The sequence below is a fragment of the Sodiomyces alcalophilus genome (assembly GCF_042370955.1).
Source record: "Sodiomyces alcalophilus JCM 7366 unplaced genomic scaffold ACRALscaffold_4, whole genome shotgun sequence".
In the NCBI taxonomy this organism is placed as follows: Eukaryota; Fungi; Ascomycota; class Sordariomycetes; order Glomerellales; family Plectosphaerellaceae; genus Sodiomyces; species Sodiomyces alcalophilus.
Genome location: NW_027263535.1, coordinates 1,605,847 through 1,626,188, shown reverse-complemented (window position 1 = coordinate 1,626,188; position 20,342 = coordinate 1,605,847). Strand labels below are relative to the sequence as shown.

Sequence of the window (20,342 nt, the reverse complement as noted above, 5' to 3'; positions counted from 1 at the left end):
CGGATGGGTGGTGGGGCACTGCATCAGTGGGTCCCGCATGTGTCGGTGTGGGGTCTATGAATACGGTACCTAGGTAGGTATCTCCAATTCGGTGACTTGTTCTTCCTGTCCGAACACGGACTGTGCGGCATCTCCTGAATCGGGTCGACTTCTCTGTTACACAAGCGGAAGTGGGTAAAGATGGTTGGGCGACGGTGATGGCTCGTACGTAGTCGAGACGTGGGATTCGCGTCTTGGAGAGTGCACTCGTATTTCGTGGCGTGGGTATCTTGAAGACGACAACGTCGTGACACTCGTCCAATGGATTTCTCAACTATTACATTGGCTGACCTTCAAGGGGCCGGTATTGGCCTCACATCCGATGTGTTCCGCATTCGCAACACCAACATGGTCGCCAAAGTACCCGCCTCGTTTGGGCCACCCGCCCCGTTCGGGCCTGAGGTTCACGAGGTCGAGAAGAGGATTTACGAGCGCGTTGGCAAGCACCCGCACATCCTCCAGTACCTCGGCCAGAGCCCGGCCGAGTGCGCTGTGCTCAAGGGGGCCCTTCTCTTTGAGTATCACAGCCAGGATGTGCTCCGACACTGCATTCACAATCTTCACAGAATCTCGCCCCGCTATAACCAGTTGGTTCCCCGGTAGCTTTCTAGGCCAAAGTCTGACTTCTTCATCACAGGCTACCGCGCCAGGTCGCCAGCGCGCTGGCGCACGTCCACTCCCGGGGCGTCGTCCACTGCGACCTCGGGCTGCATAACATCCTCCTTACGGACAGCGGGGACGTTGTCCTCTGCGACTTTGCTGGCTCGATACTCGATGGCTCCCGCCCCTTCGTTGCCCACGGCGATCGCTACGCTGATCCCCTGCGCAGGTCTAAGGAGCTTGCCCAGCGGGACGACGTGTTTGCGCTTGGGACGGTCATGTATGAGATTGCGTGCGGGAAGCTTCTATTTGAGGGCCTTGAGGACTGGGAGATCCATGAGCGGCTAGCGAAGAGGGAGTTCCCGGATCTATCAGGCATACCTACGCTGTTAAGGGACGTTATCGAGAAATGCTGGACAGAGCCAGAGTATACTGCCAAGGATGCATTGGCGGATCTAGGTATTGTGTTCCTCTACGCTGGCTTACCCGGTTTTACTCAGGCTGACGCAAATAAATATAGACGCCAAAGCCTCGCCCCCGGCCATCGGTGTTGCAGTTGCATCTGGTGTGCTTTTCCTAGCAATGGCTGCGTGGAAGTTGGGAGGCCGGGGTCGCCTTTAGCCCTCAGCTATGCCGCCGTTGGCCGTTTCACTTCTTAGCTCCCGTAGTCGTTCTAGTATACACTATATTTAGGCCGAGTACCACTATTTACAGCCGCCCTGTCTGGTATTTACAGCCCTCTCTATCCTATTTCGGAAGGTTACGCGAGCCCGCGCAGTAGTCTGTATACGCCACTATCTTAGCTGCATATATCAAGTACCGGTACGGTATGTACCCTGGATCACGATAAAATTTTTATAGTGTTAAGACTACCGCTATTCACTATGACTTTTCTCTGATACTCTATACTATAAAATCACTACTAATTTTCGATTATTTTTATTATATATAAGTATCTTAGAATACCCGATATTATTAACCTGTCCGAGGGCTAAAAAGAGGGTAGAAGAGTAGTGAAAAGAGTAGTGAAAAGAGTAGTGGAAAGAGTAGGTAAAAAGAGTGGTGGAAAGAGTAGTAGAAAAGAGTACTAAAAAAAAGGGCGGAAAATTTTTCTCGTAAGGCTATATAATTAGTCACGTAATTAGTTACGTGATTAGCGTAACTAATTATACACCGTATTATATTATAATAACGCGTATATATTATTAGCTACTAGTTACGTGACTAACCACGTAACTAATTATATAACTAATTACGTGGCCTTATAAGAAAAATTTTCCGCCCTCCTTTCCACCACTCTTTTCTACTACTCTTTTCTACCACTCTTTTCCACTACTCTTTCTACCACTCTTTTCACCTACTCTTTCCACCTCTCTCTTCTACCTCTAGGTAGACGTTATATTTTCGTATCGCCTAGAGGTTTATATATAGAAGGTTATTATAAGTAGTGAATTTATAGTTATAGATATTAGAGATAAGATTAGGTAAGAAAGTCTTATCTTGATATATACGTTATACGTACCGGTACGCGATATCTATAGCTAAGATAGTGGCGTATACAGACTACTACACGGGCTCGCGTAACCTTCCGAAATAGGATAGAGAGGGCTGTAAATACCAGACAGGGCGGCTGCAAATAGTGGTACTCATTTAGGCCTGGCCCATGTATTACATAATATAGCGTGCAGTGCTTATATAATCCGATGGTTCTGTACCGTTTATGAATACGGTGTAAAACGCTGTATCGGACGTCTATTACGTTGCGAAAACGTACCTCGTCACCGAGATGGACAAGAGCACTCGGAGCTGACCGAGAGCTTCCCACCCCTCCCTCTCCAGCCTTCTATCCCCCAACATGAGACACTCTATGCGAAAACGAGAACGAGAACGAGAACGAGATCAAGAACGAGCGCAAATACCAAGATGATGCCCCGGCAGCCCTATGCGCCGACACCGCATAGCTATGTTCCCAACACGACATTATCGGCCACCATCAACCTCGACGAGGCAAGTTCCATTCCTCGTCTCGTCAGTGTTCTTGGACTAACAGTTGTTCTTGTTTCCTCGTCCCCAGGAAGTCAAGCTTGCAGAAACACGAGCGGAACGAGACCTCCAAGATTCATTGGCCGAAGTGTTTAGCATCATAGTCACGCTCGACGAGCTCGAGAAAGCCTTTCTTAAAGATGCCATCCCCGAAGCAGACTACACGGAGATTTGCGAACGGTCCCTGAAGCAGTACACTTCCATCCTCGCCGACGAGACGGTGTCCAAGGCCTTTGGTGACCTGGAACAGTTTAAATCAGAGTGGGATGTACGTTGTCATCTCGTTTTCGTCTCGTTACCTGCCACCCCACGCGCTCACTTGTCTCTCGCGCCCGTTATATAGCTAGAAGTCCCTCGCGCAACGGAGCGCATCCGAGTCGGCATGCCCGCGACGGCCGTCATGACGACCCCTTCTGGAAATCTCGCGGGCTCCTCGGGTACACCCGGTGGGAGCGGCGGCGGAGTGGGAGGAGGAGGCGGGGGAGGCGGAGGCACGACGACGAGCGGCACGCTGATTCTCGAAGCGACGCAAGAGTTCATCACCTTTCTCGATGCCATCAAGCTTGGCCTGTTGTCTAAAGACCAGTTGCACCCGCTCCTCACGGACGTGATCCAGTCGGTCAACAAAGTGACGGACCGCGACTTTGAGAACCGCGGCAAGATTGTCCAGTGGCTCATTACCCTGAACCAGATGAAGGCGACCGATGAGCTGTCGGAGGACCAGGCGCGCGAGCTGGACCTGGACATTCAGCAGGCGTATCAGGGGTTTAAGAGTACGTTGTCGTGAACGAGTGAATAGTCATACATGCGAAGAGAAATGGCTTCAACAAGAGGGACAAGTAGGAGGTATGGTATGTCTTGAGTATATAAGATTATAATATACCAAAGTGTAAATGGAGAATGCCGGCCTGGGTTTAGACCTGCACCTATCCTACACTACACCAGAAAGGTCCAGAAACTGGGATAGACAAACTCGTTCTCGAAAATCCTCCTCACCTGCTCCAGCACAAACCTCTCCACCTTGCCCACGTTCTTCAGGCTCTGCTTGCCCCCATCGCGGAGCCCAATCTCGCTCTCGACCCGAATCTCCTGCAACAGCCCGCCGAACCGTCTCCCCCTACCACCACCTCCTCCCAGCGTTGCCCCGGCAGCCGCATCCGCTTCGCCCTGCTGACGACGTCGGTCCGCTTCCCCTTCCTCGTCGTCATCGTCGTCATCGGCACCAGGACCACCCACGGCAGCCACCGCGTCCTCGGGGCTGAGGAAGCAAAAGTGCACCCGCCGGCGGAGGTACGCCAGCACGCCAACGCCGTCAAAGGTCAGCCCCGTGACGCTCAGCTGGACGGGGATGCCCACGAAACTGGGCATCGGGTAGTCGAGGAGGATCTCGGCCGTCAGGCGCAGGCGAATGTCGCCCGCGTACCGGATGCGGAATACCGCCTGGAGATCTTCCGGCCGGGGTTCCCTCTGCCTCGGCCCGGCGTCGGGGCTGTAGCTGTGGTTGTTGTTGTTGTTGTCGCCCCGCGTACTCGCCGTACTCGCCGATCTCCTCGTCGACTGCTGGCCACCATCCCGGTGCTCCGTTCCTCCGGTCCCTCTCCTGATGCTGCTCCGCCTCCTGCCCCTCCGCCTCCCTCCATCGTCGTCGGATTCGTCTTCGGCAATGGCGGAAGCCGCCTTGGCAGCCGCGGCAGCAAGGTGGGCGGTATCCCTCGTCGGAGGGCGGGAGGTATTCACCGACGTCGGGGCGAGGGTTGACACGCTCGATTTTTCGCGCAGTTGTTGCTGTTGCTGCTGGTGGTGGTTTTGTTGCGACGACGAAGAAAAGGACCCGGGCGCCAACGAGCTGCCAGTGTGGTGAACGTCGCCTCCGACCGAGATGGAACTCTGCGAAGCTTGGCGGCTGTGGCTCGGCGTCCCTGGGCTGCGGGATGGCGACGACGGGGCCGACGCGAGGGCAAGTGCACCGCCCCCCAAGTGGTGGTGGTGGGCGCCCGCCACGGCGGCGAGCGGGGTCTGCGTGCCCGACCAGGCTGGCCCGGCGAGGTGGGTTTGAAAGTAGTGGAGGTTGGATGCGCCTCCGAGGATACCGGGAGTCGATACTCCTAACAACGAGGAGGCTGTCAGGTCGCCTGCGGCGGTCTGTCCTCCGCGGATGGGAGAGTAAGAGCCCGTGTGGGTGGAGGCGGCATGGACCCTGGACGATGGCCTCGCGGGGTCTCTGTGGTGAGAGCGCTGGCGATGGTGATGCGGACGTTGATGCTTCTGCTGCGGTGGCGGCTGCTGCCCGTGTCCTTGCCTTCGACCGGTAGTTCCAACGTCGGCCTCCCAGGCGTCCTTCTCGTCCTCCTCTTCGTCTTCCTCGTCGTCGTCATCCTCGTACTCCTCATTCTCCTCGTAAAAGTCCGGCAGGGGGTCCGTAATGTCCTTCAGCTCCAGCCGCGGCGGGATAACGCCAAACTCAAAGTCGTGTACTTTGACGGATTTGATGAAGCGAGGCAGGGGAACGGTCTGGAACTTGGCGTGGATGAAGTCGCGGATCTTCAGGGCGAGCGCTTCACCATCAGGGCCTGACGTGAGCGCCTCCCAGTTGAGATCCACCGACATTGACTAACTTTTGACTGTATATGTACTGTCATGGGTGGGAAATCGGGGCTGAACTTGTACGAGGATATTCTCGAGGCAGGTTGTAGTGAGAAGGATCCGAGGTGAAGACGCGAGCAGGCTGAACGAGTGAACAAGATTGAAGTCTCAAGGTGAGCGATAGTTTTGTGGGTCTCGGTGAAGGAGTGTGGAGAGCCTCACCGAGGTGAGCACCGAGTATACAGGTGCAGTAACTCGACATAACTGTCGAGCCGATGTACCTATCTACGCACACCTTTAACGTGGTGTTATAAGTACATCGGCTCGACAGGTTTTTGTCTCGTCACTGTACCTATTAAGTACCTACCTATATGACAACTCGAGGCTTCTGTCCTGATAATATAATACTAAATAGGCGTATAAGCGGATAGTGAGGTCAAGATGGTCTTAGATGGAGGGACACAACCCAGGACGTCGTAAAGAGGCACGTTGATGTGATTATTGACGATATATATCGGCAGGAAACCGTACAGAATCGATGAGATTTACATGGCCTAAACACACGACGTCTTGATTCTTGAAGTGCCTTACAATGTCTTTATAGTTGCTGCTCCCTTAAGGACGAGGTTAGGACAATCGCTGTTCCAACCGTGCCACGTCGGCCGTCGACACGACTAACAGTTGACCTAGAGGCTATAAGACTGAGCCGCCAGCCTCGAACCCAGGCTAGGAAGTTTGACGAACAGGAGGCAACGTAACTTGCCACGACTTTGGCGACGGGCGGCTCGAATCCTCGACTTCGACTTCGACTTCTTCGACGGCTTGCAGTAATGGACAGTAAGGGACAGTAAGGGGCAGTAAGGGGCAGTAAGGGACAGTAAGCGTAAGACTACCAGCGGGAGACACTGCTGAAATGCCGTCTTTCATCACGAGCTAGGCCGTGATACCAGTCTATGATATGATTCATTCCTCTCGCTGCGCTTCCCCCGCCTTGCCATGTCCTTTCGCTCCGTGAAAATGCATGTCATTCTTACCGTCTCCATAAGCTCTCGAAAGTCATCTACTCCTCGTCGAGCTGTGCCTGCGACGTGCTGGCCATGTGCAGTGAAGGGAACTGATGCCAACAGTTTGGCGATTGGAGGATATACCTAGCCGTCATGTTAGTTCAACGGTCTCTCGTCCAATGCGATCAACGGAAAGCAAACATACCGCGCCATCGCCTCCCGGAACCGACTCTTATACTCCTTGGGACTCGTCACAGTCGGTCGGTTCCGGCCCCCGCCCGCGAACCCCCGGTCCTTGATCCAGCTCTCCAGCTTCTTGTCCCACGTATACGTCCGGATGCAGTCGATGATGCCCACCACCAGCTCCTTGCGGCCCTCGTCCACCGCCACCATGAGCGAGTAGTCCATCACGTTCTGCCGCGCCAGGAACAGCGTGTCGTTCCACACCGACGCCCGCAGCAGCTTCTTCGAGTGCTCCCGCGCGAACAGCGGCGACTCGTAGATAAACTCCACCATGTTCTCGTCCAGCAGCACCTCGTTCTGCTCCCCCGTCGACTGGATCTTGCGGTTCCGCATCGACCCCTTGAGGTCGAAGATGCGGCTCGGCGACCGGTCGTAAAACAGGTTCTCCATCAGCAGCAGGTCCAGCTTCATCTCCACCCCCGTCGCCGGGTTCTTGATGATCAGCTGGAAGAACCCCAGCATCTTGGCAATCACCGACGGCAGGTCGTGGAACAGCGCCTCCGCCATGATCCCAAAGTACGCCGGCGCGAACCGCACAAACGCCGACGTCTCCACCGGCGACAGCGCCTTGAGCACCAGCCGGTCGTCCAGCGTCTTGAGGAACACAGACTTGGTCTTGCCCCCCTTGGAGTCCCACTTGAGGCACCGCGACAGCGACTCGATGATCCGCTCCGCCACCCCGCACTTGCGCCGCAGCGCGTCAAACTGCTCCGCGAAGAAAATCTTGCACAGCATCGTCGCCGACCCTTCCTTGAACTGGCACTTGAGGTGCGTCCCCGTCGACCGGAGCAGGCTCTTCTCCAGCTCCGCCTCGTCCACCACCGGCTCCCCGCCCGTCCCCGTGTCCGACCCCCCCGACGACTTGGTGTCGCTCGTGCCGTGGTTCGCCTCCAGGTTCTTCTGGATCGTAATCTGCCACTGCCGTCGGATCTCCGCCAGCTTGGATTGGTAGTCGCTCGAGTTCAGCGCAAACGCAATCACCGAGCTGGGCTCGTCCTCGCGTACAATCACGTCCGAGTCGATGAAGATGTGGTCGCCGGGGTTCACCGGGTAGTCCAACAGGGGCCAGCAGCTGGCTGATCGCTCGGCCCAAAAGTTGCTCAGAAACTTCATCAAGCTCCGCTTCTGGTGCTTGGCCAGGTCTCCAGTCATGTCCTCGCTCGGCTCCAGATCGTCCGTCAGCTCGCCCACGTCCGGCAGTATGTCCTCCAGGATATCGTCGTGGTCGCTCGCTCCGCCTTCATTGTCCGACATGATTTCCTGCCGAGCGTTAACCGCGTCCGCCTCATCCGTCTCGGGCGGCCCCGTCTGCGTTTGCACCCCCTCTTCCGTTGTTTCCCCCTGCTTCTGCTCGGCCGCTGCCGAATCCTCCGGGGACTGCGGCTGACTCGCCGGCGCCGGCGTCACAGGCGCAGTTTGTACCGTGGACGGCGGCTCGGGACTTGGCCCGTACTTGTCATCCGCCCCTGTCCCGCGCGACGCGACGCCTCCCGTTGCCGGTTCGTCATCCGATGGCCCTGCCTCCTGAACAGCGCTGTTCACATCATCGTACACCTCTACAATGGCGTTGGTAGACGTCCTCGGGAGGAAAGCCCGAGTCTGTCGGGCGGCCCGTTTCTTACGGTCCTCCCGCATCCTCTCCTTCTCAAACTCGCGACTCAGCTGTTCAAAGTGCTTGGCGATGGCCGACACCCGAGACTCCTTCTTCTTCTGAACCAATCGAGGGATAGACGATGGCGGCGCCGCTTTCCTATGGCCTTTCCCGCCCCCGAGACCCAGCCGTTCCGAGAGTCTCTTGTCGACCCTGACGGCTCCCTCCACCGCCGGCCCAGGCTCGCCGTTGCCTTCGCGGACTGGTTTGAAGCTCCTGGTCGCCATGCTCTTGTCGATACCGGGCTTCGGTTTTTGCAGAGTTCTCACCGGATGCGACGACGCCCGGACCATCGGCGGTGATACCGTCAGCCCGGACCTACGGACCGTCGAGCTCGGCATCTCAGGAGCTGGACGCGGCGGCGGCGGCGGCTGGGCCGGTATGGGCACAGGTGCCGTCGACTCCTTGCCGCCCTCGAGGAGGTGTTGCCGCCGTAGTTGTTCGATCCTTTCTGATAAGGACATTTCGCCCGCAACCACGCTCGCAGCGTCCTCCGTCGTGGGACGGCTGATAGGCGCGGCGAGAGCGACACCTTGACTATCCGCCGACGCCGTCTCGACAGCCGCGTCCTGTTTGACTTGGCCTGGCTCGTCGCCGACCACCTCAACCCCGACCGACGGTACCAAGGGACTCGGATCTTCTTTCGGTGGCGATCTGGATGTTGCCAGGTCGAGCGGTTCGACCCGTTCCAGCGTGCTTTCGGCCGGAGTTTTTTCAACCTCGTCGTCTCCCTTTGCCTCACCTGTCTCGTCGCTCTTGTTGGACGGCGTGCTTTCGCCCAAACTCGTATTGGTCAAATCTGTCGGCTGCGTGGTCATCTTTTCGTCCATCTCCGAAAACGTTTGCGAAGGGGGCTCCCCCGTGTCGATCGTAGACGTGCTACCCTCCGTCGTCGGGAGGGAATCCTTCGATTCGTTGTCCGTGAAGAGCTTCTTCAGCTGGAGCATGGTCAACTGCCGTATGTCCTTGTCGGGCAAAAAGTCGGCCTCGAACTGGGTAAAGGCCGCATCCCATTCGCCCGCCTTCTCGAGCATCTCCCTGACGGTGGCATTGAAGGGGATCACTTCGTAGTACTTCGAGTTGACGTACGTGTCCTGAAGCTGGCGGATCAACGACACCTGATCGTCCTGGGCTTTCTTCGTGAGCATCTCAATCTCGGCCATGCAAGCGTCCGTCTTTTCCGGCAGAACACTGTCGATTCGAATGCTCTTCAGCCTCAGCTTGACAGAAGTCATGAATCGGACCCAGCGGTCCTCGATATTGTTGAAGATCTTGTTCTTCAGTTCGAGGTCGTGGTCCACCTTCCACGTGATCCTCGCTCGGGGAACGATAATCTCGAGGAGGTCGATAGGGTCGTAATGAATTCGAATCCACGTGTCGCGCAATTGGAAGAATCGGATGTGTTCTCGGTGGTCGTGCGTGCACCCCGTACTCTCGTGCAGCCTGAGACCCTTGCACCAAAAGAGCAGCTCCAAGTATTTGCCAAACGAGTACTTCCACGTGCTGTCCGACATGGGCATGGTGGGGGAATCCTTCTTGCACATCTTGCAGTAGGTCCACATGGTTATGTCCTCGGTGATATGCTTGGACGTGACGGCGGCCGGTTCCACGAAGACGGTGATGCGGGCTTCGTCGTGTACGTACGTCCGGTGGTGTTCCATCATGGTGCGGTCACAGCCGTTGCCCAGGCAGATCAAGTCTTTGCCCAGACAGAGGTCCTCAATGTACTGACCCAGCGTGCAGTCCGGGTCCATGCTGCCGTAGGCATCGACGTGTTCGTCGTAGAACGAGATGGCGATGAGACCGGGCTCGGCGCAGGGGATCTTGGTTTCCGTGCAGATGACCGAGTACAGGACCACGATATTCTGGTGCGAGTACGGATCAAACAGGTCGATGTTGCCCTGAATGTAGTTCTCCCAGTGCCTCGTCTGCGTCTGGTAGGTATGCAATGCCTTGTCGTACTCCGCGTCGTGGACGGCGTGGAGAACCTCCATGATCTGCCGGGGTGCCTTTTGCCCAATCGTATGGACCATCTTGGGCTTGATCAGCTGGAACCTCTGCGGTTTCTTCTCCGGGTCGGCCTGCTCCTCGACGACGACCTGGTCTCGCAAGCGTTTGAAATATACCAGCTTCCGCTCTTGCTCTCGCGCCTTCATCAGGAGATAGGGCGGCGCAAATTTGACAAATGGAGAAGCGGATAGAATCTTCGTCTGGTATCTCGCCACCATGTCACTGTAGTAAGTCGGCATCGGGACGTCTTCCGGGACGGGCGTCTCGGCCGAAACACCGGACGTCTGGGAGGCATTGAGGGAGGTCGCTTTTGAGGGAGGTTCGGCAACGGCCCCATCTTCGGAAGGCTCAGATGGATGGCCGCCGCTCGCCGCCCCATCGCTTTGTGGGACGTCGAGGCTCGTCTGCGAGGGCGGTTCGAGTTCCGAAAGCGACGGTTGCGAGTTGGACGCCCCGGTCTGGCTGGGTTCGGCAGACGAGGAAGCAGCAGTGGCAGACTTTGTACTAGCCTCGGCGAGCTCCTCCTCCGAGGGCAGCCGGGTGAACTCGTCCCGCATCAGGCAAGTCTCCAACTTGAGATTATACACGACATACACCATAAACTCGGTGATCCTCTTCATCCGGGCCAGTACCTCGGTCGAGTCGCCGCGTAGGGCGATGGTGCAGCCGAGGCGCTCCGAGCATCCCGAGAGAAATATGTACGTCTTCTTGTTGCCCGGATAGTTCTTGTTGACAAACGTCTTCACCTCGAATCCTCCCGCCCTGCCGACCTGGGTTCGCAAAGCTAGACGGTCGAGCGAGGTAATAATGTCGGCCTCGGCGCATCTCGACACGGCCGATAGGACGGACGGCTTCACATTGTACGCGACGGCTATGTTCGCCTCGGAGAGATATTGCAGAGCAACGCCCGAGACGCTCTTCTCGCAGAGCAGGACCTGCGGGCGCAGGTTGATGATGCGGTTCACGACGACTCTCAGAAACTCCTTTTCCTGCTCGATAACGGGTTGCAGGCTCATGAACTGCTGCTGATGGCGCTGGTACTCGATGGGGAAGGAAACCAGGACGATACGAGGGTCGACGATCCGCCGCGGCATGCTCTTGAGGGCGAGGTTCTTGGTGAAGATGACGCCCGACACGTAGCTGGTGTCTCCCGGCCTGCCCCCCGGAATCTTCTTCAGCTTCACGTAGTGTCGGATATCCATGTCGTCGCCTGCACGAATGTCCGGCACGACGTCGTCGGTGCAGCGGAGCAAGATGGGCGCCAGGGCCTTTTCCCAGGCGTGCGCATTCGGTATCTTGGAGTCTTCCAGAAGTTGGTGAAGCAGCTTCTTCACATGCTGCATGCTGGACGAGTTGAGCTCGATTTGCGGCTCTTTGTTGGCCAGCATGGAGTCGCTTCGGGTGAGCTTGGTGGCCTCGACCGCGCCACTCCCGTCTGGGTGAAAGGTGCCGTCGCTGGAGATGGAGAACCCCTTGAAGACGCCAGACCTGGGCCTGGGTGAGCGCAGGTGGTGGATGTTACCACTGACGTTGCTCAGGTTTCGCCTCCGGGAAGGCCGGGCATGGGCAAGGGCACTGCCCGGCGGCGCGACTTCATCCATTCCGCGCAGACGGAGCTTCCTGGCGCCACCGGTGAAGGGACCGAAATTGCTCTTGTCGCGGTCGAAGCTCGACGGCTGCAAATCGCTGGTTGCCATGGTGGCGGAGATGCTCATCTGTTCATCACCACTGGATTCGTCCGACATGTAGGCGGCCAGGTCGGGGTCGATGATATTGTCGTCGTGGAAGGCGGTGTACCGCGGCTTCATGGCCATCTCTTCGTTGATATCTTTGCGGAAGGGCGCACTGTCGTCGGGGTTCGGCTTGAACTTGGACCAGAAGTTGTGTTTCGAGTGATGCCTCCTGTGACCGGGACCAGCCGAGTGCGGTCGCCCCGTAGTCGTCGTCATGGACCGGAGAGAGCGGGACGAGCCCGGGCGGCTGAGCTCCGGGGCGTCGATCTCCAGAATGGCCGACCTTCTGTTGGACTCGTCAATCCGGCGGGTGGCCGGGATGGCCATCATGGGCGTTGCCATGGGCGTTGAGATAGACCTGGCGTCATCCAGGTCCTCCATGCGGCCTGCAAAGCTCGTCTCCTCGCCTCTCGCGTTGGCCTCGGTCACCTTGGGCGGCGCTTGTTTGGGCTGGTTGGGTCTAAAGATGGCAGGTAGGAAAGATTCATCTTCGGAATCGTCCGAGGAAATGTCCTCGGAACGTTGGTCGATGACTTTCAGGCAGGGCTTACATAGCCTCAGAGTGCCTGACATGCCAAACATTTGGGCCGGGATAATGGAGGTGCATTTCGAATCGAAGATGAATCCGCACACGCGACAGTGGTGCTTTCTTCTGAAAGTGGTGAACGGCTGACCGCACGAGAAGCATTCCTTGCAAGTCTCATCGGCCATCCAGAACTCCTTGCTCAGAATTTTCTTCCTCAACTCCTCCAGATTGGAATTCGACTCTTCCGGAACTCTTCCGTCTTCAATCGTGTCGGGGATGGACATGGTGCCCGACCTCATCTGGTGAAACTGAGGATCGTACAAGGATGGATCATGGTACATGGAGTTCTGCGACGAGGCATCAATAGGGCTCGCATCGGCCGTGTCTCGATCGGTAGAAGAATGGCGGGAGTGAGGATAGGCCGGGGACCGAGATCGACCGATGCGATCGGTGGCAGCAGGATGGCGACCGGGCAACAAGGAGGAGCTGCCAGAGACGACCGAAGGTGTACGCGCGTGATGTTGTCCCAGGTCGGTCTGTAGATGGGGTAAGGATGATGCGCGATCCTTGGTTGGACTGAGGGGCGTATCGGCGCCAGCATGAGCGCTCCCGCCATCACCTCGTCGTGTCTGGGAGGCGCTCAATCTCCGATCCGAAAGAAGGTCGGGATCTCTGGGTTCGTGCATGGAGTCACCCGATGCGGCTACGGCACAACGGGGGTCGTTTGTTCCGATGCTTTCTCGAATGGACGATCGGCGGCTTGACGCATCTTCAGAGCGCGGGAGGCTTTGGATGGAGTTTCGATGCATGACTGGAGGGGTCACGTCGGAGGTGACTGCCACTGTGGGTGGTGCTTTCGGTGGCGCCGCTGGTAAGCTTTGGCGGCCTGACGCGCCAGCGTGAGAGACGGTTAAAGCGGACGCGGTAGACGTGGATGCCCTGGAAGACTGCGGCGGATGGGTCTGATTCGGGCTGTCCGAGGCGGCAGCCGTACAATCCTCCGGCTCGGCACTCGACGGCGCCAACGTTTGTACATGCGTGTGCCCGTGTCCACCATCATCTTGCGCCTCCTGGGCCTTGGAGGGTGCAGAGACACCCACCGCCTCTTTAAACCGGTTGTACAAGCCGCTGAGGCCACCCTGGACCAGGTCCCCAGCTAGGCTTTTGCTCTCGTTGGCGGGAAGGGAACCGGGCGGGGGCGGTGACAGATCCTTAAAGGTTGTCAAAGAGTCGGTCTGGGCGGAGGAGGAATGGATCTTGTCCAACGTCTGGTTGAGTTGTTCCTTATCCACGGTAGAGATCGAGTTGACGGAGGTGCGGCGGCTCCTCAGACCGGCTGAGGACGTCAAGAGAGATGGCGATATGGGGATAGGTGGGTTATTCGATGACATGTCGTTCGAGTGATGTGGGATACGCCCAACAGAACACTGGGTAGATGTCGAGGTGGAGAGAGGAAGTTTCCAGATATTGAGGGTGTTTTTAAGTCATCTTGGTGACGCGCCGCTACACCACCGATGCTGAAGTCGGTTGGTGGCAGGGATCACCTACACTCCAAGGGGAGTTCCAGATGGAACGACTTTGACGATCTTGAAATGTAGTGTCCTTGTTTATGATTCTTCCTCGGGGGATTCGTGGGCTATGTAGACGCATGGAGGAAGGAGCTGCCTTGGATTCCGAGAGGTTGATGGGCTGATGCTGATGATGACGATGCTGATGCTGATGCTGATGCTGGCGCGATGCTGATGGGATGGTCTTACGACATGAAGCAGCCGCGGCACGGAAATGACGGAGCAGATGTCTCGCAGTGCGAGGAAGAAGGTATATCCAGAGGTAATGTAGGAGGGAAAGAATGAATACTTCGTACGACGACGGTTGATCTTGAAGTTACGGCCCAGCTAGAGGTACATTGAAAGCTTTCCCTGTAGGGTGGATGCCTGTTGTCACAGGAATAGGTACGTACATATGGGACCTGGTGTTGTACATGTACTTTGGTTGGCCCCAGACCAAGTAGAAATTCGTGGCTTACAAGTCTACTAGCACGCACGTGAGAGGACATGTCACGTCATAGCTGGTTGACTCCATTTGTAACAGAATGATCCTGTCGTCACTGAGAAACCACAGGAGACGATAAGCAAATCAGAAGTCCATCCGAAAGCAGATCGATATCTGGGAAAGACAAAGCGTACTTGGAAGTAAAGACAGCTGTAGCTACATACAAGTTAGAAGGACCAAGAAGTACGAGGTACTGTGTTCTTGCTCAATGTCAAGGCCGAGGTGCACAGACCATCATAATTTATCTTATCAGGCAACAGGCCTTATCGATAACACATTCCTTATGATCAAGCAGTCGCGCCTTGTCGCGCCTTATCACTCTTCTTTGTCCTCCATATGTCCTCACCCCACTTCACTGCCTGACACCTCTTACTTTTTACACGTTCGCCAATGCAGCCGATAGAAAGATTGATAATAGGACGAAGTTTTGGGCTTTTGACTACAAATGTTCCGCCGTGTCGGACGTAGTAACGACTCCTCGAGTAGCGATACTAGCAGTACTGGCGGTGCCTGAAAAGATGGCTCCTGGGAGCTCCAGCAGCTCGACGCCAACCCCGTCCTCTCTTCACCATGCTATCCGCCAGCGGAGTGTCATACCCCGTCGTCTTTTCCGCATACCAGCCGATCAACGCGCACTACTAGATCGCCCAGACTCGTGGTTCAACCCGTCTGCCAATACCACCAAGCCTTTGTTCAATGTGCCGCCTGGCGTCTTGGACGATGTGAAGGCCAGAATACTGCCTCCACCCGCTCAGAAGCCCCTCTCATCAAGCGCCTCCACTCAAGCGGCTTCGCCCAAGAAACGCAAGGCCGGCCATGATGAAGCTCGGAATCGTCCTCCTTCCCCGAGTTCCTCGTCCGAGTCGTCGGAAGGTATACCAATGTCATCCTGGTCTCTTTCACCGCCGAGGCCTATGCCAGTGACACCAGGATTCCAGAAGCCCCTTGACGATAGCGACGATTCGGAAAGCCCTCTGAGCCAAGCCCTGCCTGGCTCGCGACAATCACGAACCAACACGAATACCGAGGGGCAAAGCTCACAAGGCGTTGCGGACAGGGGCCATAACGCAAACTGGCAATCAGACATCATTCTATCACAGTCACCACTGCCCGAGCCGAAGGACGCGTTGCGTGATCTTACATCGCCATCACCCCGTGTTAATTCAAGCGCCTTCGCTTCCGTTACACAGACACAATCCCAAGCCGATACTCGACTGCCCCCTACACTCTTACAGCGGACTCTGGGGCCCCTGCTTCCACCAAGCAGCTCTGGCATTGATGAACTCGAGGCCGAAATTCCCGGCGCCTTGTTCCGCGCGACGCCGCCTATCAACCGGACTTCAGTGCTCAAAGGAAACTTCGCCAACACGCCCCCTTGCGGCCAGGGGAGCGTGGTTCCTTCCACGTATACCGCCACGCACAGCCCGCCTGTGCAAGGTCAGCCGCGACGACGCCGTCCCATGAAGAGGATAAAATTCGATGACAGCCCCAGCTCTGTCATTCCCAATACGGTCAAACAGACGCCAGGCCAAGGAATATCACGCAAGCCTCGGCCTTCTCCAGACCTCACCATGTCGTCGTCCCCTTTTCCGATATCTGCCACATTTCCCAACAACAGAGCCGAACCTGCCCCGTCCGACAAACCAAACGCTGCGAGCGCCATCGCGGAAGCGTGCGAGGAGACTCTGCCAGAGCAACCCCAACATGACGGGCATTACACACAAACTCGCTCCGATGTTCCCGAGCTGCTGAAATCCCCATCCGAGGCACAACGTAATGGGGAAACGGAGATGGTGGGAATGGAAACGCAAATGGAGACGGTGGAAATGGAGACAGTCGAAATGGAGACAGTCGAAGCGGAGATAGTGGAAGCAGAGACAGTGGAAGCAGAGACAGTGGAAGCAGAGACAGTGGAAGCAGAGACGCCGAAAAAAGGTCCGACATTACTGCAACCTAACTGGGCCGAGTTCTTCTGGAAGGAACCGCTCGAAGCATATCAGTCTGCCTACGACAGTTTCAGGGGAAGTCTTGGAGACTTTGTCAGGGCGTGCTTATCCATCAAAAGCCTCAGGCGGGAGCGCAAACTCCCCGTTTTTCTTTACGATGACTTCATCAGGGTATTTTGCGACGACTACATCCGCTACATCGAACGCACCGATGACGATCCTCCCCTCTACGCCATGGAATGGTATGTCGAGAACATTCCTTGGCCGTTATACCTGAAAGGCATAGTCACCAACGACAACCTCGGCCGCGTCTTTGAGGTCCATGCCACGGAGTACTATGAGGCTCGGAAGGCTTTAGGCTTTTCCCGCTCCCCGACTGTGGACAAGTCGTTTACTGTGACTAGGGAGGAGTCCCCCAAGACTGCCAAAGCCTTGGCTCCCCCGTCTGAACGGGCCGCAACAAGGACATCCACGCCGCTGGCTGGACGTGACACAGCCCAGCCTGCTTCACGGCCTGGGCGATCTACTGAACCACTCCAAGAACGCCCACAGGCGCCCCATACAGAAGAGCAGTCGGCCGTACAGGCCACTCATGCTCCAAAGACGGTGGAAGATGCAACACCAGTCACTATCAACCTGGTAGATGCCGACAGTAGCAGCTCCGAAGCTGATATGGAGACGAGGAGCATTCAGGACGGAAGTGATTCGGCGACTGTAGCCAACGGGGATGGGCATCAAGGAAACGATGGAGCGGCGGCCACGGCCGAAACCCCAGATCGTCCCATCGAACAACAGCCACCGCCAGACACAGTCGACCGACCAGTGGCAGCTCAGGACGGCCGCCATCAATCCAAAGCGCGACACTCGATGCCCGGCCGTTCCGAACACACTCAAACTCCCAACAAGGTGAAACCGCGAGTGCTACCTCCGTCGTTCGCCCCGTCAACGCCCAACGGCACATCTCAGGCCCGGCGCGCTACCCTCCCCGCCGCCGGAGCTGCTCCGCCGGACAAGCCCAGCCCGGCGCCCAGCGCTCGTAAGACCGCGACACCGGAGGGAGGCGTGCGGAAGAACAAGAAGAAGGAAAGTCGCCAGGAGAAGTTTCGGCGGCACTTGCAAAAGTTGAAGGAAGAGGGTCGTCTGCCGGGCCAGGCGTCTTCTAGTGCTCCTCCCAGGCAGTGACAGATCCATGAGATTTCGTAGGGTTTGGGGGATTTCCTGGCCATTGTCTCAAAGCAGCGGCATAGCAGTGGCGTTGAATCGTTTTAGTTGCCGGCGTCATATTGACAGAAAGCATTGATACCCTTAGGAGGTTCGGATGGACGTTTGGGAAAGGATTGATCCATAGCCACGTTCCGTCTTGAGATTAATCATATTTTGTGCATATGGGGTTTCTCTTGGAAGTGCGACTACTTCTAATACATACATCCTTTTATCCTCGGAAGAGAATTGGATAGGGCGAAAGAAAAGAACCAAAGTCTGGTAGTATTTATTTGCATTGGGCAAACCCGTCTAGATGCGCCGCCGGCGAGTACAATAGTTGTCCGCTGTTTCTTGTGTCTTTTTTTTTTCATGTTTTTCCCTTTGTATTTCCTTCGTCGTCTTCAAAGGAGGGGAGGCGAAAAGGTGAACAAAGTATGGTTAACCACCAACGCCCCCAAGAAGAGGAGAAATGAAAACCTAGCGCCGGGTCGTGATTCTGTCTTGTCCATCTCCTCCATGTCCTTCCATTCTGTCCGATCATTCGCATGTTTCCCAGTTCCACATCTCTCTTCTACCACCGTCTCATGTCTATTTTTTTTTTCGATTTTTCCTGTTTTCTTATTGCTCGAGAGCTAGTTTTGTCGTAACGTGTTCGTAATTGTAGTCCCAAAAAGTCGGAGAAGAAATGTCGCCAATGTTTTCTTTTCATCAAATTTCCGTCTAGTCCATCTCGTCAAGCGCCGTCAATGTTGGCTATTTCTGTGGTCGCAGTCGCAGGGGTTCAGTCGGTTTGAGCGGGAAAGTCAGTGTTTTCTTTGCCTGCCTGGGCTTCCTTGCTCTGCTTCTCCTCGGCGGCACGGGCCGCCTTGGCCTTCTGCCGCTCCTCTTCCTCGGGGGTCAGCGTGCGGAGCTGGAGGGCGTGGATGCCGCCTTCCCGGTCCAACTCTTCGCGGAGCAGGGCGTACACCATTCGGTGGCGGGCAGGCTGCATCTTGGAGCGGAAGGCGTCGGAAATGATGATGAGTCTGGGAAAGCGGGGTGTTTCCGCCTATGTTAGCCTACGGGTCGAGATTCCAAGCTGAAAAGAACGGGGTGGGAGGAACCAGGTCAAAGGTCGAATACAATGGGGCCGTACCTGAAGTGGGTTTCTTTGGAAGTGTTGCCGACCATGGCTTTGTGGTGGGTATGAAGATGGGAGTCATTGTAGATTTCGAGGCACGAAGGTGACAGGGCCGCGGTGATCTAGATACCACGTGGGTGACTTTGTTAATTATCATGACGTCGCGTGATCGGCACCGAAGGAGCGAGAAGAAGCGGAAGCGAGGCGATAGGAGCTTACCTTGCTGCGGATGACATCTTCGAGGGGCGTAGCGGAGGACGACATGGCGGAAAAAGGCCGTGAGGCGTTGGAGGAGAAACCTAGAGCGTATCTTCGAAGCATTGGGACAGAGTGCCTGAAGGAAGGAATGCTGATGGTTCCTTGAGAGTTGATTCCGATATGATCGTCGGGTCAAATGGTTCGAAATGCGGCTGGTGGTCTACGTAGGAAGGCGCGAATACGTAAGTAAAAGGAGTGAGCACAGAAGAGGCAACAGATTTTTCTCTAGAGAGTGATGGAAGAGGAGAAAAGGAAGAGAAACGGATGGGAGCTAGAGGAAGAGGGAGGAGGGGCTTGAAGAAGAGAGCTTGACGGGCCACTAGCTTACAGCCAGGAACAGGGATTTGATAAGCACTTGGACGGGACAGGACAGGACAGGACAGGACAGGACAGGACAGTGTACAAGAAGAGAAATACCTACCCAAGGAACGAAAAGAACCCTGCCAGTACCGACTTTGTGATTGTTTTCCAGCCCCCGTTGTGTGGGTGGTTGACCAAAAACGGAAACGTCAAAAAAAGAGACGGGGGAGAAGAAAAGAAAACGGTCACCGAAAGTTCGGTGAAGAGGTGCTGACCGCCGATGTGTGTGTGTGCGTTGTGTGATGTGTGATACCTACGTGCTGTTACTGGGGCTTGGCTGCATCAGGTACCTGCACTTGAACCCAATCAGCGGTGAGGGTGGCCCTATCGTTCCTAGCGGTCGGGAGACTTAGTGGGGACGAGGGCGGTCTGCCGTGTGTGTGCGCGGTCTGCGTTGCGGCCGGCTTGCACCGCTCCGGAGCCTCCACGTCTAGAGGTATTGCCTTGGTACCTATACCCCTCCCGCCCCCGAGCTGTCACTGTGTCCACATCCACGTGTTGAGCTACTACCGAAAGACGGTGGTTAAAATCTGCAAAGACCTTCTCCATTACGGATCAACCGCACATAATATCCGACTAGTTGGTTTCACTAACAAGGTTGTCTATTCCTGTACTGTGGTTTTTGGAAGAGCCAGGGAAAAGTACCATGCAAAGCTGCACATTACTAAGAAACAAAGGTTGGGCTCCAATGTCGTCAGCAAGTCGGTGAGACCAGGGTACGACGTACAGACAGTCCAGAGGAGCCCGACTTAGTCATCAGAAGAAACATATAGGTGACATGTCGTTCAGGCGGTGACATTTCGGCCTCCCACTTCCCTGGACTTTACAAAGTACCCAATCCATCATCACGGATCTGTCGCCGACAATCGAATTCCACCAAGTCCGTATACCGCTGCGTAAGAGGCCGCTTTCTTTGAATCGCTAAATGGCGGCACAACTAGTCGACCCCATCTCTAAGAAAACAACTTCCT

The 20,342-nt window shown here is 56.1% G+C and overlaps 6 protein-coding genes across 6 annotated transcripts; 3 read left to right on the top strand and 3 right to left on the bottom strand.

Annotated features, from left to right (window-relative positions):
• The first annotated feature begins 182 nt into the window (after nucleotides 1–182).
• Nucleotides 183–1,351, top strand: ACRALDRAFT_2034779 (uncharacterized protein). The gene is made up of 3 exons (XM_071020761.1): nucleotides 183–626; nucleotides 677–1,098; nucleotides 1,160–1,351. The coding sequence occupies exons 1-3, from the start codon at nucleotides 301–303 to the stop codon at nucleotides 1,258–1,260; spliced, it is 849 nt and encodes a 282-aa protein (XP_070874790.1). The 5' UTR covers nucleotides 183–300; the 3' UTR covers nucleotides 1,261–1,351.
• Nucleotides 1,352–2,482: 1,131 nt separating this feature from the next.
• Nucleotides 2,483–3,469, top strand: ACRALDRAFT_2136197 (uncharacterized protein; the record flags this gene model as incomplete). The annotated part of the gene is made up of 4 exons (XM_071024115.1): nucleotides 2,483–2,646; nucleotides 2,714–2,950; nucleotides 3,026–3,119; nucleotides 3,168–3,469. The coding sequence occupies exons 1-4, from the start codon at nucleotides 2,563–2,565 to the stop codon at nucleotides 3,467–3,469; spliced, it is 717 nt and encodes a 238-aa protein (XP_070874789.1). The 5' UTR covers nucleotides 2,483–2,562.
• Nucleotides 3,470–3,618: 149 nt separating this feature from the next.
• ACRALDRAFT_1071026 (uncharacterized protein) lies at nucleotides 3,619–5,289 on the bottom strand (the record flags this gene model as incomplete). Its single annotated transcript, XM_071017817.1, has 1 exon — nucleotides 3,619–5,289. One exon carries the CDS (start codon nucleotides 5,287–5,289, stop codon nucleotides 3,619–3,621), a length of 1,671 nt encoding a protein of 556 aa, XP_070874788.1.
• Nucleotides 5,290–5,616: 327 nt separating this feature from the next.
• Nucleotides 5,617–14,292, bottom strand: ACRALDRAFT_1076753 (uncharacterized protein). Its single transcript, XM_071018532.1, has 2 exons — nucleotides 6,475–14,292; nucleotides 5,617–6,413 (listed from the first exon to the last, which is right to left on the bottom strand). Exons 1-2 carry the CDS (start codon nucleotides 13,821–13,823, stop codon nucleotides 6,326–6,328), a joined length of 7,437 nt encoding a protein of 2,478 aa, XP_070874787.1. The 5' UTR covers nucleotides 13,824–14,292; the 3' UTR covers nucleotides 5,617–6,325.
• Nucleotides 14,293–14,767: 475 nt separating this feature from the next.
• ACRALDRAFT_211061 (uncharacterized protein) lies at nucleotides 14,768–18,357 on the top strand (the record flags this gene model as incomplete). Its single annotated transcript, XM_071023488.1, has 8 exons — nucleotides 14,768–14,822; nucleotides 14,881–14,939; nucleotides 15,003–17,608; nucleotides 17,667–17,698; nucleotides 17,779–17,833; nucleotides 17,947–17,988; nucleotides 18,041–18,212; nucleotides 18,298–18,357. The coding sequence occupies 8 exons, from the start codon at nucleotides 14,768–14,770 to the stop codon at nucleotides 18,355–18,357; spliced, it is 3,081 nt and encodes a 1,026-aa protein (XP_070874786.1).
• Nucleotides 18,358–18,414: 57 nt separating this feature from the next.
• Nucleotides 18,415–19,017, bottom strand: ACRALDRAFT_1071029 (uncharacterized protein; the record flags this gene model as incomplete). Its single annotated transcript, XM_071017818.1, has 3 exons — nucleotides 18,415–18,658; nucleotides 18,769–18,875; nucleotides 18,973–19,017. 3 exons carry the CDS (start codon nucleotides 19,015–19,017, stop codon nucleotides 18,415–18,417), a joined length of 396 nt encoding a protein of 131 aa, XP_070874785.1.
• Between the last annotated feature and the right edge of the window lie 1,325 nt (nucleotides 19,018–20,342).